General features: G+C 43.3%; 1 protein-coding gene across 5 annotated transcripts in view; it reads right to left on the bottom strand.

The window, feature by feature from the left end:
- The window catches only part of CWH43 (cell wall biogenesis 43 C-terminal homolog), a 72,911-nt gene extending 59,827 nt beyond the window's left edge, over positions 1-13,084 (bottom strand). For 3 of the 5 annotated variants that reach the window (XM_059887677.1, XM_059887678.1, XM_010806138.3), the window contains exons 1-6: positions 12,978-13,084; positions 10,055-10,246; positions 6,313-6,433; positions 5,801-5,955; positions 2,744-2,945; positions 939-1,027 (exon numbers count right to left, since the gene is read on the bottom strand). In XM_059887677.1, coding sequence (XP_059743660.1) covers positions 939-1,027; positions 2,744-2,945; positions 5,801-5,955; positions 6,313-6,433; positions 10,055-10,246; positions 12,978-13,020 — 802 coding nt within the window. In that variant the 5' untranslated portion in view covers positions 13,021-13,084. The remainder of the gene's footprint in view (positions 1-938; positions 1,028-2,743; positions 2,946-5,800; positions 5,956-6,312; positions 6,434-10,054; positions 10,247-12,977) is intronic. The other 2 variants (NM_001205454.1, XM_005207974.5) reach the window with 2 other exon arrangements.
- Positions 13,085-19,603: the final 6,519 nt, after the last annotated feature.

Below are 19,603 nucleotides of genomic sequence, written 5' to 3'. Positions count from 1 at the left end.
AAACATAAAACAGAAGCAACATTGTAACAAATTCAATAAAGATTTTTTAAATGGTCCACACCAAAAAACCTTAAAAAAAAAAAAATATGTAGATCATTCTGGAAATATGATAGTCTTCACCAACAGTCTATAACCCTAAAGGATGTGACTGGGCAGAAAGGGTACAGGCTTTTGAATAAACAAACGTGGACCCTCCCAAGGCTGAATAGAGGAGTGAGGGGTGAAACTGGTTACCCACACAAGAGAAAGGGAAATTGAACTTCCGTGTGAAGTCCCAAAGGGGGGCATTCCTGAAAACCAGAGAAGCAAGACAGGGGAAGTGATTCGGCCACATGGCATGTCCAACCCTCCATCTCCTCAGACCATCAATAAAACTGCTACAGACATCTGTACCCAGATAAGTTATCTAGGAGACCGGGGAGAGGATGTCAGCATCATCAGGCGGATAAGACAGCTAAGGAGGAGAGGGGAAACGAGGAGAAGGAAGCAAGAACCTGGAGCCAGTAACTCCCAGTAACCGTGGTGACATCTGAGTTCTAGGGGCTGCAGCTGGTGAGACTGTCCCACCCTCAATGGCACAGGCTTGTATGTTCATCTCCTTCCACCCCAGGGGCACATGCTGCTGCTGCTGCTAAGTCGCTTCAGTCATGTCTGACTCTGTGCGACCACATAGACGGCAGTCCACCAGGCTCCTCTGTCCATGGGATTCTCCAGGCAAGAACACTGGAGTGGGTTGCCATTTCCTCCTCCAATGCATGAAAGTGAAAAGTCAAAGTGAAGTCGCTCAGTCGTGCCCGACTCTTAGTGACCCCATGGACTGCAGCCCACCAGGCTCCTCTGTCCATGGGATTTTCCAGGCAAGAGTACTAGAGTGGAGTGCCATTGCATACTTGTGAGTAAATTGGATAACCAAGCATTTCTACAGAGAAACTACACACCTGTAATCCACCAGATTAAACTGGAACCCGGAAACCATGAACAAGATGAGAGCATCAATCCACTCGCCAAGCCCAGCAGAACTACACCTCTGTTGAAAAAAAAAAAAAAAAAGACATGTTATAGGATATCTGACGCTGTTACTATTCCATTGCCCCAGATATAAAATGGAAATGTATCTTCTACCTCTAGGCACATCCAAGAGACAATGTGAGTGTGAAACAACCAATGAGACCACGAAAGTCCACTGGGAAACAATTTCATATACGTTCAGAACACTGACATAAGAGCACCTCTAACTTGTCATAAATGACATCTGCAGTCTTTCATGGTCAATGTAAACAAAGTAACTGAGCTTTCTCAGACTATTATAGTTCATATTGGCTATGGGACATTTTAAATGACTCTGCCAAAGTCAAAAAGAAAAAGTCACTGGGAATTGCTATTTAGTGTACCTCTTTTCATTTTTTTCTCAACCTCAGTCCTGCTTTTATCAATAGTGTCTGCCTTCCTAGGATTGAGGTGAGTTTGGTAAATAATTATAAATTGTGTGTCTTTGAAAATAACCACCAACTATTTCATTCTTTAACTACTTTGGCAAAAACTTGTAGGAGATGGGGAGGAAAAAAAGAACTAAACAGGACTTCCCTGGTGATCCAGTGGCTAAGACTCCACATTCCCAATGCAGGGAGCCCAGTGTCAATCCCTGGTCAGGGAACTAGATTTCACATGCTGGAACTAAGAGTTTGCATGTCACAACTAAGAGTCTGCATGCTGCAACTAAAGATGCTGGATGCTGCAACAAAGACCCAGTGCAACCAAATACATTTTAATAATAAATAAATATAAATAATATTTTTAAAAAAGAATTTAACTAAACTTTAGTGGGAAATTACAACATGGCACTCAATGAAGTAGCTATAATATAAATAAACTAAAAAACACAGAGTGCTTACTAGATAGCAGGAACTGTTTGAAGATTTTTACATATACTAGCTCAGCTAATTTTCACAGGTCTGTAAAGTAAATGAAAAAGTGAAGGTGTTAGTTGCTCAGTTGTGTCCGATTCTTGCAACCCCATGGATTCTAGAACACCAGGCTCTTCTACCCACGGAATTCTCCAGGCAAGAACACTGGAGTGGGTTGCCATTCCCTTCTCCAGGGGATCATCCTAACCGAGGGATCGAAACCAAGTCTTGCTTCATTGCAGGTAGATTCTTTACTGTCTGAGCCACCAGGGAAGCCCAAAGTAAATGCTATAATTATCCCCATTTCACAGAGGAGGACACTGGGGAAAAGAGCACTTGAGTAACCTGCTGGATATTAGAAACAGCCGCCCACGTAGGACAAAGAATCTGAAACAGGCCCTCCGGCTCTGGAGTGAGGCTCTCGGCCGCTCTCCTGCCTGCTCCCACCCCCTAAGGTGAAGGATGGTCCTGGGTGTTCAGAAGACAGCAAAGGCCTGAGAGGACCCGGTTGATCACTGTCTATCTCCAAGTCAATGACAAACATTGATGAGGACCTACTGTGTGCCAGGCTCTGTCCCAGGGGCTTGGAATGAGTCTGCAAACAAAAAGCCCTTCCCTTCCCGTGCTCACAGTCCAGAGGGGCCACTCACCTGGCCACACACAGTCCTCATTCGTCCCTGTCACCTCCCAGCATTCCTCAGTACGGGGGCAAACAGACCTCAAGCGCTTTCATCTCCAGAGTACACAGTAAAGTCATGCTTGTCTAGCTGCTCACACAGAGGAGCAAGGTTTTCAACCATACCAGTCAATTTCTGGATTGCTTCCAAACCCAAACTCACCCAAATGGGTTCGGATCTGGCCCTGGATGGGGGTGTCCACTCACTGCCCATCTGGAGACAAGAGACACCTCTCCAAAAATCCAGTGGGTGAGGAACATGAGGCTGCCAAAGGCAGCGCCTGCCAACAACCAGTTCAGACCAGAAGCCACTGCCTTGGCTGCCTCACCATTCTTCTTCCATTGAGGTTTATAGCAGGCACCATCTAGAATAAAAAACAGAAAAGGGTCAGTTACACAGAAATTTACCCTCTACATAGGCCTACTTTAAACAAGTAGGAAATGGGACCTGGCTTCAGGGAGCTTACTTTAGAGGGGAAGGTAAGACCCCATAACAAGTAGAACATGCTGGGAGGCAGGCAGTGGGAGGCTAGATCAGGATTTCAGGAGAATAAATCATTTTGAAATCTGACAACTGAAAATGCAGAAAGGTATGTACTTCATGTGAAATAGACAGTTATGAGCTAAACTATATGTATGAAAAGTGAAAGGTGAATTCAGGGAACAAATGCAGTCCCCCTGGAATGGAACATTCCCAGTATACCAGGCTGCTTCTCCCAAAAAAGAACAAGGTCCTCATCTAACCCTCTGAGCCCCCAGAGTGTTAACAGCGCGTCGACTGAGCAGTTACTGTGGCCAGCCCCTCACATGAACTCGTTCAATCTTCACGGCAACTTTATGAGGTTACTAACTCGATTACTAACCCCATTTCACAGGTTGAAAAACTGAAAGGCCCAGAGAAAACAGATCCAAGATCACACGGCTGGTAGAGAGAGCCTAGCCAGTACCTGTGTGCTTTACCCTACTATACTTCCTAGGACTGTTTTAACAGTGAGGTCTCAGTTTGTTGCATTAGTGACTTCACATACAGAAATGTACCAACTGCAGAATATGCTGGCAAGAGAAAGCCTTTATAGGAACAGAGAGCCTGCTGGGCAGATGCTTCGCGACACTGGGAAGCCTGCTTCGGGACAGAAAGAAACCTGAGAGTCTGCCTGTGGGAATGAAAGCATGATTTCATAGGCAGGAAGAAAGCCATTCTGCCCAGAAAGGAGTGAGGGGGAGGACAAGCAGAGCTGAAAGCTATGGGGGTGAGGGAGAAGGTGGTGAAGACAGATGGTGACCAAGGGCCTGAAGGCCAAGGAGACAGTCTTTGGAAAAGAGAGCAGCTTAAGCTGAATTTCCCGAGTAACAACACTGCTACACACTATGGTGTGTGACTCTCACCCCAAGGCACAGCAAATCTTCAATAAAACTACCCCAAAAAACGCTGCTAGGGATGATGAGATATCCTGGGAAAGCTGGAAAGGAGTTGAACTTTGTAAATGGGGCACAGGGCAAAAACAGGAAGGGACTAACAACTGGGTCACAAAAATTTAAAACAGAAGCGAGAAAGAAGCAAACTCCAGAAATGTAAGTCCAGAAATTACTTATATTTCTGGAGTTACAGAAACGTAAAGTCCAGAAATGTAAGGGATACCCTGAATCCAGATCCTTATCAGGCTGTCCCTGTGAAGTTTGCTGCCTGAGTTTCTACTTCACATGTGAGCGTTTTATAAAATACAAAACATATATTAGGGTGCTAGAACCGAGTTCTAAATGTTCTAATCAATATCAATGTCTCTTGATCAATTTACATGTATGATGTTCCCCTGTTCTCACCACAGCCATTTCATACCAAAATTGGAGGAGTTAAACAAACTCTTTGTTCATGGTGAGCCAAACTCTCTAAACTTTCTGTGAGATTTCTCCTTGTATTTACAGAAGTATAGTGACTCATTGAGAGTTACACACAAAGCCAAGAGCAAGTTAAGTAGAATCTAGCAACATTTCTTCCTTTTCTTCAGAAGTCTGGAGTTCGCCAGTAATGCAAACATCCAAATTCGCTTGTAAGCTCCGGACAGGTGATTCAAAAGGTGGCATGAATATCCATGGGGCTAGTGGTAAAGAACCTGCCTGCGAATGCAGGAAATAGAAGAGACAGGGGTTCGATCCCTGGGTCAGTTAGATCCCCTGGAGGACAGCACAGCAACCCATTCTAGTACTCTGGAGAATCCCACAGACAGAGGAGCCTGGTGGGCTACAGTCGATAAGGTTGCGCAGAGTCAGACTTGATTGAAGCGACTTAGCCCACAAGCACATGAAAGTTTAGGATTTCCTTTCTTTTTACATTTCAGATTTGGAGTTTAAATACCTTCAGACTTAAGGGTAGGGTGGGGTGGGTGGGGGGAGGGGAGCAAAAGCAAAACACAAACCAAGAGAAAAAAAAGAACAAATTCATGCAGTTCTCACAGTGTTGGAGGAGTCCAAACCTCTTGGACTGCAAGGAGATCAAACCAGTCGATCCTAAAGGAAATCAGTCCTGAGAATTCACAGGAAGGGCTGATGCTAAAGCTCCAATACTTTGGCCACCTGATGCGAAAACTCATTGGAAAAGACCCTGATACTGGGAAAGATTAAAGGCAAGAGGAGAAGGGGACAACAGAGGATGAGATGGTTGGATGGCATCACTGATTCGTTAGACATGAGTTTGAGCAAGCTCCGGGAGGTGGTGATGGACAGGGAAGCCTGGAGTGCTGCAGTCCATGGGGTTGCAAAGAGTTGGACACAACTGAGTGACTGAACTGAACTGATGCAGTTCTCAAAGCCCTTGCTAACAAATAACTTTTCAGAGTGTTACAGATGGGCTGGGGTCAGTGTGGGGGCAGAGGGCTGACGGATCTCGTCCTGGAAAGCCCTGTTCAGAGGGAAAGAGGAGAAAACAGAGCTGAAAGCCAGCAGGGAACATGAGGCCTGGGTCTACTTTCCCACTCCACAATGAGACAAGCCAGAGACGAACGGTTACTATCACCCTCTGTGCTGCCAAGGAAAAGGTGCCTTCTGCTCAGATAATAGTTCACTTCCGAGGCCAGCTACTCTTGCAGAGGGAGAAAAAGCAGACATGGAGACAGAGTGTGGAAAGACTCGTTTTATCTTTCCAAGATGTGTGACATTCAGATAAGAAAGGTAAATAAACTGTGCAAGAGAGAAAAATCCCTAAATAAACTGGGCCTATGCTTACCTGTGTAAATGCGATCAAGTGTGGCAATAGTACTTAATGTCAGTATCACTCTGTTGGACATCTGATAAGTCCAGACTGGGTTTAGTGACGTGTACCAAATGCGAAGAACAAGAAGAAGGATCTGTCCTAAAATGAACCCCCAGATTCTGAAGTACCTGTAAGCACAGAAATATTTTTAACAACTTTTTTGTGAGTGGTTTCAATGTACTCCTTCCATTGTGAATTTCACAGTGTCACAGAGGAGTATATGAGGTGGTCTTGTTGGTAATCTACACAACTTAGCCTTTATATAGCCCGTTACCTAGGCAACTCATTATAATTTCTCCATTCTCACAACATTATTGAGAGTAATGGCAAATACTCACATCCTGGTTTTGTGAAAAGGAAAAAAAATGAGACTTCGACAAGGCCTTCCTGAAAGCTAAATACTGTATCTTGGAATGCCCGGTCCCAACTTCCCTTTGGTAACTGACCACACTTGTTTGCCTATAGGCACAAGATGCAAACTATACCTTTGCAAGCCATTTCCTGTCCACCACGTCACAGCATGCACCACCAGTGAGGAAGACAGACCAAGTGCAAGGACCGTGAGCCGAAGTTTGGCATTTGGAGCCTGGAAGGAGGCGATGCTACCTACAAACAAATTTTAAGGAGAGCTAAACATTTCTGGCAAGCATGCCCTACTAGTTAATGATCTGCCTTTGATAACTGTTGTGTCTAATACCATGTTTACCCTCAGGAAGACAGAGTTAATGTATAATTACGTGTATGTATAAATCTTTTTGAACATTTTTATTGCAGTATTATTCATACCATAAAATTCACTGTGTTAAGACGTATGACTCAGTGGTTCTTAATATGTTTACAAAGTTGCACAACTATACCTGAAATGAACACTGTATTGTAAACCAACTAAACTTAAATAAAAAACTTTTTTAAAAAAAGTTCATCTATGTTGTAGCACATGTCAGTGCTTCAATCCTTTTTATGGCTAAATAATATTCTATTGCATGGATATACTGCTTTTTGTTTATTCATTCATCCCATTGATGGGCATTTGGATTGTTTCCACTTTTGGGGTATTATGAATAATATTGCTATGAACATTTATGTACCAGGTCTTATGTGAATGTTTCCATTTTTCTTGGGTCTAACTCCAAGGGGTGGAGTTGTTGGATCATATGACAACTATGTTTAACATTCTGAGGAACTGCCAAACTGTTTTTCAAACCAACTGCACCATTTTACATTCCCATCAGTAATGTGTAAGGATTTCAGTTTCTTCATATTCTTGTCAACACTTAATATTGTCTATCTTTTTAATCAGGGCTATTTTAGTGAGTCGAAATAATTAAGATCAAAACTAATCTAAATTAATTGTATTGGGCTGGACAAAAAGTTCATTTGGATTTTTCATTAAAGAAAACCCAAATTAACTTTTTGACCAATGCAACAGTATGAACTAGTTTAACGGTTTAATAGTTAATTATGTACTGATTAACCTAAAATATCTGAAGGAACAGCAGTGAGACAGCATGTAACACTCAGATCAGCTTTGTAGTTGTGTAAGAATCCCTTTGGACCTCTGTGAAAAACAACGTTGTTTCATCTTAAGAAGTATCTGAAGTCCGAAAAAAAAAAGTACCTGAAAAGGGAGTTTTAAGGCAAAGCATGACTTACTTCAGCCTCTCTTTAGCATCATCAAACTCAATGGACACGTGGAAGAGCATCTGACACAAACTGGTTTCTTCATCCTGAAGTCACTTTCCTAACCCACATCGGAGTCACTTTCCTACCCACTCCGCTTCCTCAAATACAATTCTACCCTTTACTCAAGTAATGGGTTTTCAGGGAGAAAGGAGATGAAAAGGGAACAACAAGAAGTATCTCAAACACCATACTCTCCAGTTATTTCCTATTACATTACAGCCTCCAGAAGTTGCTGGGCCAGAACTAGACTAAAAACAAACTGTCCCAGAAACTGTATGGTGAGTGGCTCTGTAGGTAAAGCTGCCACAGGCAGCACTGAGCAAAGGCAACAAAAGCGTGCACTGACGAGATCCGCCCCATAAAGCCAACCAAGGAGTGTAATGAGGCCATGGTTATAAAGAATTCTGTAAGCCAAGGACAGTTGAACTCAGTTACTATATATACTCTGGAAGTAGGAAGTTTCATCTTTATTATTTCTGGAGCTGAAAATTTCATGATCATTTGATATTTCTTTTCATTCCTACAGACATCATCTTTTAAAAGGATGCATTTTCCAGTGGTCTTTCCCACTGCTGTTTAGGGCTTCAGATCTTTGTGGGTAACCACAGAGCTGGCTACACTCAATAACCATGTTCTGCCTTCTTCAGGGACTGATGCACAGAAAAACGGAAGGTGAATTTCCTAGTGATTTCAGTCACTGTTCCTAGACCAGAAGAAATACACACAGCATGGTTGGTTCATGAACAAATGCAAACTCAGATAAACCAATTGTGTTATAGCAAAAGGGCAAGACAGGCAGTACTTCTCAGCTACAGATTCAACCAGACTGGAGTCTGGTATTTTTGTTTTTTAAACTTTTTCTCCATGACCTCACATTCTTACTTTTTTTTACCACTAGTACTTTTCCAAGGTCTCTCAATATTTATTAATATAATAACCTCAAGTCTTTGTGATAGTAAGTGTATATTTTTTAATTACTGGGTTTTGCCAATGTAACATATTGAAATCCAGAATTCAAACACTATGAAAGGTATACAGTGCAAAGTTTCATTTTCATGTCTGTCTCAATATCAAATTTTTCACCTTAGAAGCAACAAAAATATCAGTGTGTTTTAAAATACTTTTGGACCTATTTAATGCGTGTTCAATTAATTACTATATATATTTCATCTAGCCTATTTTACACAAATGTTAGCATTCTGAACATACTGTTTACTGCTTCTTTTTTTCTCACTTACTACTGAAGAACATTCCATTTCCTTACATAAATGTTCTCATTCTTTAGTATAGCTGCATAGTATTCTATAGTACTCCCAGTTTCATAACCAAAATTTATTTAACCTAACCTATCCCATATGGATGACATTTAGATTATTTCTGACACTGTTATAAATATTGCTACAGTGATTAAATAACCTTTTATTTTTATCATTTGACACATACGTAAGCTTATCTATAGGATATATACCCAGAAGTGGAATTGCTGAGTGAAAAATACAGAGTTGTAATTTTGATAAACACTGTTAAATTATCCTTTGCAGAAGCTGTTCAAATTTACATTCCCACCAGCAATGCATGAGTGCCTGTTTTCTCATGCTTACAATAGTGTTATCTAAGTTTGTTTATCAATCTGATATGAGAAACTATCTATAAATATATATATATATGATTTGTATTCTACACCTTTTAGTATCTTTTAAAGAATGAATTATATTTCCTTTCCAGTAAACTGATCATATCCTTTGCTTTCTCTTCTATTGAGTTATTGGTCCTTTTATTGAAAGTGAAAGTTGCTCAGTCGTGTCCAACTCTTTGCAACCCCATAGATTATACAGTCCATGGAATTCTCCAGGCCAGAATACTGGAGTGGGTAGCCTTTCCCTTCCCCAGGGGAATCTTCCCAACCCAGGGATCAAACCCAGAGCTCCCCCATTCCAGGTGGATTCTTTACCAGCTGAGCCACAAGGGAAGCCCACGAATACTGGAGTGGGTAGCCTATCCCTTCTCCAGTGGATCTTCCCGAGATCATATCCTTTGCCTTCTCTTCTATTGAGTTATTGGTCCTTTTATTACTGATCTGTAAAAACTCCATATATTAGTGAAATTAGCCCTTTGACTAGAAGAGTTGCAATATTTTTCCTAATTTATTGATTACTTTTGCTTACTACAATGTTCATCATGCATAATTTCCATATTTTTATGCATTATCATTTAAAAACTTTTTAATGACTTCTGAGTTTTGTATCACAGTTGGAAAAAAGAATGAAAACATATTTAATAATTTCACATCTTCAAGTTATCTTTCCCCTCTTCAGTTCAGGGGTCCTTAAAATTTTCCAATCTGACAGAAAAGTTAAAAATGTAAATATGCTGACTCTTGGTCTAGACTTACAATTCTACTAAAACTCTACAAGGCAGTAGTAAGACAAAGAGACATCTTTTATTTTTTACTTAATCATTTAGCATTCAAAGAACAGTCTATATATTTTCCCTGGATTTTTAACTAAAAAAAAAGAAACTTAAGGAATCACTTTTATATCTTACCAACAGTAATTATCCGCAGCAAGGCTAGCATCCATTTCTTATTAACCAGATTCCAGACAGGAGTAATTGTGAGGAATAATGGAGAAAGAAATGCTATGGCAAAACCTTCCAACCCAGTGAGTCCCAGTGTTTGCAGGGGAAAGTAATAGATCATTGGGCTCAGGTCATGGCAGAGAGACCAAGAAACATATCCTAGGAGGGAAAAAGGGAAAAAAAAAAAAACAGTTTTTAAGAGAGAGAGAAAGTGTAACTTTGTCACTGTTTCAGAGGACAGCCCTTTCCTCCGCTACAACTGGACTACTTTCCTGGTGACTCAACCTGCCAATGCAGGGAACACATGCAGGGTTCAGTCCCTGGGTTGGGAAGATCACCTGCAGAACAGAATGGCTACCCACTCCAGTATTCTTACCTGGAGAATCCCATGGAGAGAGGAGCCTGGCGGGTTACAGTCCATGGGGTTGCAAAGAGCCAAACACGACTTAACAGCTAAACAACAACAACAACTACTACCACCACTGCTCTGGCTGGCTGCCCTCCTTCATGACTCTGGCCTTAACTGGGTTCCAATAAGAGAATTCCATCCCCTTCTCAGGTCAAGGATGAGAATGGCTTCCAGCTGTTTTTAGTCCCTCAATATCCCCTGTTTGTCCCTTTAACCTCATTCATCAGTTTAGTTCAGTTCAGTCATTCAGTCGTGTCCAACTCTTTGAGACCCCAAGAACCACAGCACACCAGGCCTTCCTGTCCATCACCAGCTCCCAGAGTTCACCCAAACTCATGTCCATTGAGTTCGTGATTCCATCCAACCATCTCATCCTCTGTTGTCCCCTTCTCCTCCTGCCCTCAATCTTTCCCAGCATCAGGGTCTTTTCCATTGAGTCAACTCTTTGCATTAGGTGGCCAAAGGATTGGAGTTTCAGCTTCAACATCAGTCCTTGCAATGAACACCCAGGACTGATCTCCTCTAGGATGGACTGGTTGGATCTCCTTGCAGTCCAAGAGACTCTCAAGAGTCTTCTCTAACACCACAATTCAAAAGCATCAATTCTTCAACACTCAGCTTTCCTTATAGTCCAACTCTCACATCCATACATAACTACTGGAAAAACCATAGCCTTGACTAGATGGACCTTTGTTGACAAAGTAATGTCTCTGCTTTTTAATACGCTGTCTAGGTTCATATAGGTAGGTAAAGTGAAAGTAGCTCAGTGGTGTCTGACTCTTTGCAACTCAGTGGGCTGTAGTCCACCAGGTTCCTCTGTCTGTGGAATTCTCCAGGCAAGAATACTGCAGTGGGTCGCCATTCCCTTCTCCAGGGGATCTTCCCAAATCAGGGATCAAACCCAGGTCTCCTTCATTGTAGGCAGATTCTTAACCATCTGAGCCACCAGGGAAGCCCTGTAATGTGGCAGTCCCTTTATTAAAGGCTCTTCATCTCAGCCATCTAGGTTCAATCTGGTTTCCTGTCAGGACCCTGAAAAAATTTCCTCAACTAAGTTGACCTTTCTTTAATGAGCAATATGGTGAAAATCAAAAACAGCAAAAAACAATAGAACTCCTTCCTCCCACTGCAGACTACAGCCAAAGGCAGGTTAGTTAGGAAATATTTTAAACCTAAGCCTTAGGAGGCAGTGTGGGGTAGTGGAAAATCCAGATTTGAAGTTACTTTCACATCTGCCGACCTTGTAATCTTCTACAGTGATGATAATTAACCAATGGACATTTAACACATGTGAGGCTCTAAGTATTCACAGGGATCTTTTTTCTGATTCCTCAGACAACCTGTGTCCTATGAAACTAACACTATTTCTACTCCTCCTTTACAAATGCAAAATCAAACAACAAAAACTCCAGAGATCCTGAAAGTTAAGTAACTGCCTAAGGTCACAAAAGTAGCAAATAGCAGTGAACTGAAAACCAAGGCATCCAGTTCCAAACTATTCTTAATCACTGAAAACAGTACTTTTAACCACCTCACAGAGTTATGAGGATTAAAAAAGATCGAGTACACAGAGTACCTAGCACCCTAGGTACCTACTGAGTGCACAATTCTTTTTACATCTTGTACTTGTGAGATACAGACTGGGCCAAATAATGAGCCTCCCCGCCACCCCCCACCCCCCAGCATTACCAGCTCCCAGAAAACCCAGTTCTTAGGAAGGCACCCCTTCCTTTTATTGTGAACTACCAATCTCCCAAACGTTTGTCTGGGAGTTCTGATTTCAACCACAAAACTCAGACAATATTAACAACAATAGTTGCTCCTGGTACTTTTTGCAAAGCTGCTAAGGGAGCACACGACGGGACTCGTGTCCCATGTCGGATGTTTGTGGCCAAATGTTCACAAATGTGCGACCACCACCCAAGCCCACTCGTGCCGGGCCAACCCAAGCAGCAGACACGGCCCTGAGTGTTACAGCCAGGGCGCCGAGGGAGGCGGAACGGCGCCCCTTTCTGAAAGGTGCCATTTCCTCCTCCAAGGGATCTTCCTGACCCAGGAATGGAATCCCCTGCATTGGCAGGCAGATTCTTTATCATTGAGCCGCTTGGGAAGGCAAAGCTCGGTACTGAAATTTATTCAGTTAAAGGTCATGGGTGAGGGGACTCGGGGTTGGTACCAGCCTCGAGTTCGAGGCCGACAGGTGAAGAAGTCGTGCCCGTTGGGCGCAACACGAGGATGGCGTAGGAGCTCGGGAAGACTCGGGGGAGCGCCGGATCCTCGGAACCTCAATCTAGGGCTTTTCTCTCTTTTTAAAAATTCCTTCAGCAGCAGAAAGTGACAGGGGACGATAAGCATCTCTATTCCGGGCACCGAGCTTGCTTTCCTTCCTCCCCGGGCTCAGCCAAGCCCGCCGAGCATCGTGGTTCCCGGTAGGGCAAGGGGGACCGACCGGCGAATGCGCGGCGGGCGGCCTTGGCTTACCCAGGAGGCTCTCCAGGAGCACCTCTCTCCATGGCGAGGTCATGGCCGCAGCCCCTACGTCCCGGGCCAGCTGCCGCGTCCTCCCGAGCCTGCGCCCACGCCCTGGCACCAGCCAGCCCTCACGCCCGGCCCTGGCGAGGGTGGGGCCCGCCCCCTCCGCCCAGCCACACCCGGCGCCGCCCGCCCGGCCCCGGGGCTTCTTTGAGCGCCAGGTGCCCAGCGCCACCGCCGACGCCAAAGCAAAGGAGCCGAGGGCCTCCGACCTGCCACCGGGGCAAAAACCAGGTCTCTCGGCCAGCCAGCGAAACAGCCCCGGGGGTGGCGCGCTGCGAGCGCGCAGGAGGGCGGCATCGTGGCAGCTCTGGACCCGCGGTGCTCTTTAAAGGAGACCCGAGGGCGCGTGGCGAGGGAGGAAAGCTTAGACCGAGAAGGGGAACTGAGCAGCCAGGGGCTCTGGCGCCTTCGACGAGCAGGTGCCAACAGGACCTTGGCGTTCCTAAGGCCCAGCGACGCTCTCGGGCGAGGGGGCACCTGCGACGGCCACCTGTGTGCGCTTCTCCTTCTTAGCTTTGGTAGTAAAGAAATCACATTCTGGAAAGGTGGTTGAAAAATTCTACAGATTACAGAATTTTCTTTGGCTTTCAAAGACGTCTCAACGCTTGCTCATTCATGAGAAAGAAAGCAACTGATGGCAGTGGAAACTCTGCCGTCCTCCTCTCTATGGATAATGATCTTTGAGAGTGCCCATCCCTGAGGAGACAGGGAGAGACATTCTAACCAACAATGGAGCCAGTGAACCAGGCCAGTTATTTCTTGCTCAAATACTACCACACCCCAGAATGTTTTGGATTTTTTTTAGAACCTTCTCAAAGCAATGTATTTTAATTCGTTTTAATTTGGCGGGGGGGCGGGGGACAGTTTGTCATCTAGCACTTCTGGAAGGTTTTGCCATGGAATTAAGCAATGATGGATTGTCTAAAAGCATAAGAATCAGTGAAGAGAAGTTATTGCTGTAAGTCCATAGCAGTTTTAAGCAAAGAGTTCTCATTGTAATTAGATAAAGATCAACTGAATAGAATTGAGAGTTCTGGAAATAAACCTGCTTGTTTAAGGTCAAATGATTTTCAACAAACTTGCCAAAACAATTACATAAGGGAAAGATTGGTCTTTTCAACAAAGCAGTCTAGGATAATTGAATATCCACATGAACAGCAAAAGAGACACTGATGTATAGAACAGTCTTATGGACTCTGTGGGAGAGGGAGAGGGTGGGAAGATTTGGGAGAATGGCAATGAAACATGTAAAATATCATGTAGGAAACGAGTTGCCAGTCCAGGTTCGATGCACGATGCTGGATGCTTGGGGCTAGTGCACTGGGACGGCCCAGAGGGATGGTAGGGGGAGGGAGGAGGGAGGAGGGTTCGGGATGGGGAACACATGAATACCTGTGGCGGATTCATTTTGATATTTGGCAAAACTAATACAATTATGTAAAGTTTAAAAATAAAATAAAATTTAAAAAAAAAAAGAACAAATAGGACGTCCCCCCATTTTCACACAATAGATAAAAATTAATTCAAAATGGATAATAACTTAAATGTAAGAGATGAAACTGTAAAAGTCACAAGACAAAGGAGTAAATTTTCATTATCTTTAGTTAGACAATGAATTCTTAGATACAACAGCAAAGCACAAAGGAAAATAGAAATAATAGTTAAACTGGACTTCATGGAAATTAAAAGCTTTTGTGCTTCAAAAGACAGTTGAAAAAAGTGAAAAGACAATGTGCAGAATGGGAGAAAATATTCTAAAATCATACATTTGGCCCATGCTAAGAGTCCCTTGGACTGCAAGGAGATCTTATCTGTCACTCAATCAGTCCTGAATATTCATTGGAAGGACTGATGCTGAGGCTGAAATTCCAATACTTTGGCTACCTGATATAAACTAACTCAATGGAAAAGACCCTGACGCTGGGAAAAAGTGGAGGCGGGAGAAGAAGGGGACTACAGAAGATGAGATGGTTGGATGGCATCACCAACTTGATGGACATGAGTTTGAGTAAGCTCTGAGAGTTCGATGGACATGAGTTTGAGTAAGCTCTGGGAGTTGGTGATGGACAGGGAATCCTGGCATGCTGCAGACCATGGGGTCACAGAGTTGGACACGACTGAGTGACTGAACTGAACTGAATTGAAGTCGCTTAAGTCGTCTCCTACCCTGTGGGACCCTATGGACTGCAGCCCACCAGATTACTCTATCCATGGGATTTTTCAGGCAAGAATACTGTAGTGGGTTGCTGTGCCCTCCTCCAGGGGATATTCTGACTCAGGGATTGAACCCGAGTTTCTTAGATCTCCTGCATTGGCAGGTGGGTTCTTTACCGCTAGCACCACCTGGGAAGCCCTTGTGCATCTGATAAGGAACTGGTATCTGGAATATATATTTTAAAAAATTAAAACTCAGTAATAGCCACTTTAAAAATGAACAAAGGACTGGATAGGCTTTTTTGCAAAGAACATCTACAAGTGGCCAATAATCAAAATATATTCAGGAAAGTATATTCAACATTATTTCATTAGGGAAATACCAATCAAAGCCACAATGAGATAGCACTTCACACTCCCTAAAATTACAATAATCCAAAAAGTCAGATAATAATAATAACAGATAATAACAAGTATTGAGAACAAGTATTGAGAACCTATGGCTGATTCATGTTGGCATATGGCAGAAACCATCATGCTATTTTAATTATCCTCCAATTAAAATAAAATTTAAAAAAATTATCAAGTGTTGATAAGGTTGTGTAAAAAGTGAAAACTCCTACATTGCTTAGAGGAATGTAAAATGGTGCAGCCACTTTGGAAAACAATCTGATAACTCTTCAAATGATTAAACATAGAATTACCTAATGACATGTCAATTCTACCTCTAGGTGTTTATGTATGTGTTAGCCACTCAGTCGTGTCTGACTCTTTTCGACCTCATGAACTGTAGACCACCAGGTTACTCTGTCCATGGAATTCTCCAGGCAAGAATGCTGGTCCTAAGTCGATTCAGTCTTGTCCGACTCTTTGCAACCCCATGGACTGCAGCCTGCCAGGCTCCTCTGTCCATGGGATTCTCCAAGCAAGAATACTAGAGTGGGTTGCCATGCCCTTCTCCAGGGGATTGTCCTGACCCAGGGATTGAACCCAGGTCTCCTGCACTGCAGGCAGATTCTTTTACCACTGAGCCACCAGGGAAGCCCCCTAGGTGTTTATACCCAAGAGAAATGAAACATACATAATTTGTGGACAAATAGTAGTATTACTCATAATAACCAAAAATGGAAACAATCCAAATATTCAGCAACCGATAAATGGATAAATAAAATGTGGTATAAGCACACAATAGAATGTCATTCAGCAGTAAAAAGGAATGGAGTACCAACACATACTATGACATAGATGAAGCTCAAAAACAGAGGTAAGCGACTAAACAACAACAAGGTGAAAGGAGCCAGCCAATAAATAAAGCACATACTATATGATTCCATTTGTATGTTATGAATAGGCAAATTTGTAGTGGTCTAGAGTAGAGGAGCGGAGAAGGCACTGGAGACCCACTCCAGCACTCTTGCCTGGAAAATCCCATGGACGGAGGAGCCTGGTGGGCTGCAGTCCATGGGGTCGCTAAGAGTCAGACACGACTGAGCAACTTCACTTTCACTTTTCACTTTCATGCATTGGAGAAGGAAATGGCAACCCACTCCAGTGTTCTTGCCTGGAGAATCCCAGGGACGGGGGAGCCTGGTGGGCTGCCGTCTATGGGGTCGCACAGAGTCGGACACGACTGAAGTGACTTAGCAGCAGCAGCAGCAGCAGCTACTGCCTGGAGGCAGCCAGGCCAACCTCCAGCAGCAGAGTAGAGGAGTGATTTTTTTACGGTTGTGGGAATGGATAGTGAAGGAAAAGGAATTAATTAGTATATAGTTTCTTTCAAGGTGGATGAAAATCTTCTAAAATTAGATGGGCGACGGTTGTACAACTTTGTGAATATGCTAAAAACATGGCACTGCACATGTTGAATGAGTGGGTGAATTATGTGGAGTGTGAGTTATATCTCAAAAAGACGGCTTTTAACATGTAATTCATTCTAGTTACATCACGTAAAAATGTTTTGACTGAATTCCAATTAGTATCAGCCATTCTTTAACATGTGATAGACGTCAGTGACTGAAAACATCAGACATTGCATTTTCCTTTCTCTTTGCCTAAATATGTTTCTTTTCCAGGCACCTATAATGACGAGCATTTAATTCTGTGCTGTGTATACTTAGTGGGTGCTCTTCAAAATTTGTCCCTTTTTAAAGCTAAGTGCTAGGAAAAACTTTGCTTCTACTAAGGATGCAAAGTGTTTTCTCTTCCACTCAAAGCTCAATTTTTGTCTTAGTGTTTTTTGGGTTTTTTTTTTTTTCAATCTTTAATAATTTTGATCTCAGGTGACCTCAGCCAGAAATGCCCTGAAGCAAGACTTGGGTTCCCAGTCAGGGATTGAGGCTGGGTCATGGTGGAAAGAGGACCAAATTTTAGCCACTAAACCAGTGGTCAGTGACAAGGGCCTGGCCCTTCAGCTTTGCAGAAATGATTTCCCTAAAGACGGAAAGTAGTGAAACAAGTTTTATTAGGAGGAAAAAGAGTACAGTATGTATGGATAGACACACAGGCAGACTCAGAGGAAGAGTCTGTGAGCTGTACCCACATGGCAGTTTAAATCACTTATATGGGGCGTTTCTTCCAGGTTCCCTTGAGCCAATTATTATTTATCTGGTTCACGGTCCATATTCAGTATATTTCAGGATCCTCCCATGTGTACATGCATCTCTTAGCCAAGATGGATTCTATCTCAAAGGCCTATGGGTGGCCTGGCCTTAGTTAGCATCACACCCATTTGACCTCCAAGCAGCCTTTCCGCACATGTATGGTTGGGGAGGTTTCCTCACTTCGAGAATGAGAAATATATGGTCTGGGCAGGGCCCAGTCTCCTCTCTTATTCGTCCTGCTGTTCTTATTTTGGAGTTTTGGTCCTTAGGGAATGAATCTCCAATCACTTTACCCTGGGGGTACCCATCTACCTCCTGTCTCAAATCCCCCCTGAGAGATGTAAACCAAAAAAAAAAAAAACTTTATTGGGAAAATGAAGAGTGAAGGTCTGTCTTCTGTAACTTCTTCAGGCTAGATAGAGGCTTGTAGACCTCACCTGGTTGGGGTCATGGAGCTCCCACTCTGTCTTATTAAATGGGCCCCAGTGTGACTTCTGTTGTGGTTTCAGCAGGATCTGCTGTGGGGAGTCCCTGCATAGCACCATTTTCCAGTGATGCTCTAGAGAAAACAAACTAAATAATTAGATTAGAGAAGCAAGGGCCAAAGATCAGTAAGACTATTATAATCAGAGGCTCAAGCAAGGGTAGGAATCTGGTTGTACAAAGTCAGCATATCTTTCTCTATTTCCAAAATGGAAGCTCTGAACCTGTTGGTCCCAAGTCTCCTTCTGGGAGGGTTGGGTTAGGCAAGAGACATTAGGATTTTCTTCAGTAGGAAAATGAACAATGCTGACCCTGTACATTACTGTTTTGAGACTTGGGTCTCTAGTACAAGACCATTTCCATCAGGAATTTGGCTAAAATTCTTTATGAGATGGATAAAGGGATCACCACGGCCCATGATGAACTTTGCTCTGGGTAAACAAATCCAGCATTCTGTCAGCCCAGTAGAGGAAGCAAGAGTTTGTGCAATGAGAACCAGAGAGTTTTCTGTCCAGCCTATAGATAAGGGAGATACACATAGAAAAGCTAAGGCAATTAGTAGCTTCCTAGTAGCACCAGTCAGGTCATATTTAAATCACCCAGCATGGGCAGAAAAGTTCAGTGAATTCCGAGAGCAAGAGTGAGAGCAGAGAAAACAATACTTATCTGAATTTACCAGAGCATATCAGTTACTCTGTATGTGGATTGGAGAGGAAGTGGAAGGTGGATTGGAGTACCAGGAGGCAAAATGAAGATAGTAACTATGGGTACTTAGCCTGTACTTAGCCTAGAGTCTGTTTTAGTTTTTTTAGTACAAAGTGAAAGTCACTCAGTCGTGTGACCCCATGGACTATACAGTCTATGGAATTCTCCAGGCCAGAATACTGGAGTGAGTAGCCTTTTCCTTCTCCAGGGGATCTTCCCAACCCAAGAATCAAACTCAGGTATCCTGCATTGCAGGCAGATTCTTTACCAGCTGAGCCACAAGAGAAGCCTAGAGTTTAAGAAGTGTTTATTTTCTTTTTGAGTAGTAGCCTCAGGTCTTCTAGTGGCTCAACCATCCACCTAGAATTTTCAGGCTGTTCTGGTCTTCTGGATCCTGGGGAGACTTAGAGGAAGAGGTGGATTCACAGGGGTGGCTGGAATGTGATTCTTCAGATTCCTGTAACCTATCACTAAGGACAGGTTCAATCCTGGACAGATGAACCCAGCTGATGACTCTCTGGAGTTTGACTGCTGTAAGAGTGCTCAGCAAGACTTGGTAAGGACCCTTCCATTTGGGGAGTAGCTGGTTGCCAGGGTACTCATACTTCCAAGTCTCTGAAGCTACCCAGT

Source organism: Bos taurus, chromosome 6, assembly GCF_002263795.3.
Source record: "Bos taurus isolate L1 Dominette 01449 registration number 42190680 breed Hereford chromosome 6, ARS-UCD2.0, whole genome shotgun sequence".
In the NCBI taxonomy this organism is placed as follows: Eukaryota; Metazoa; Chordata; class Mammalia; order Artiodactyla; family Bovidae; genus Bos; species Bos taurus.
The sequence above is the reverse complement of the archived record's forward strand: the minus strand, read 5'-3'. Positions and strand labels throughout refer to the sequence as shown.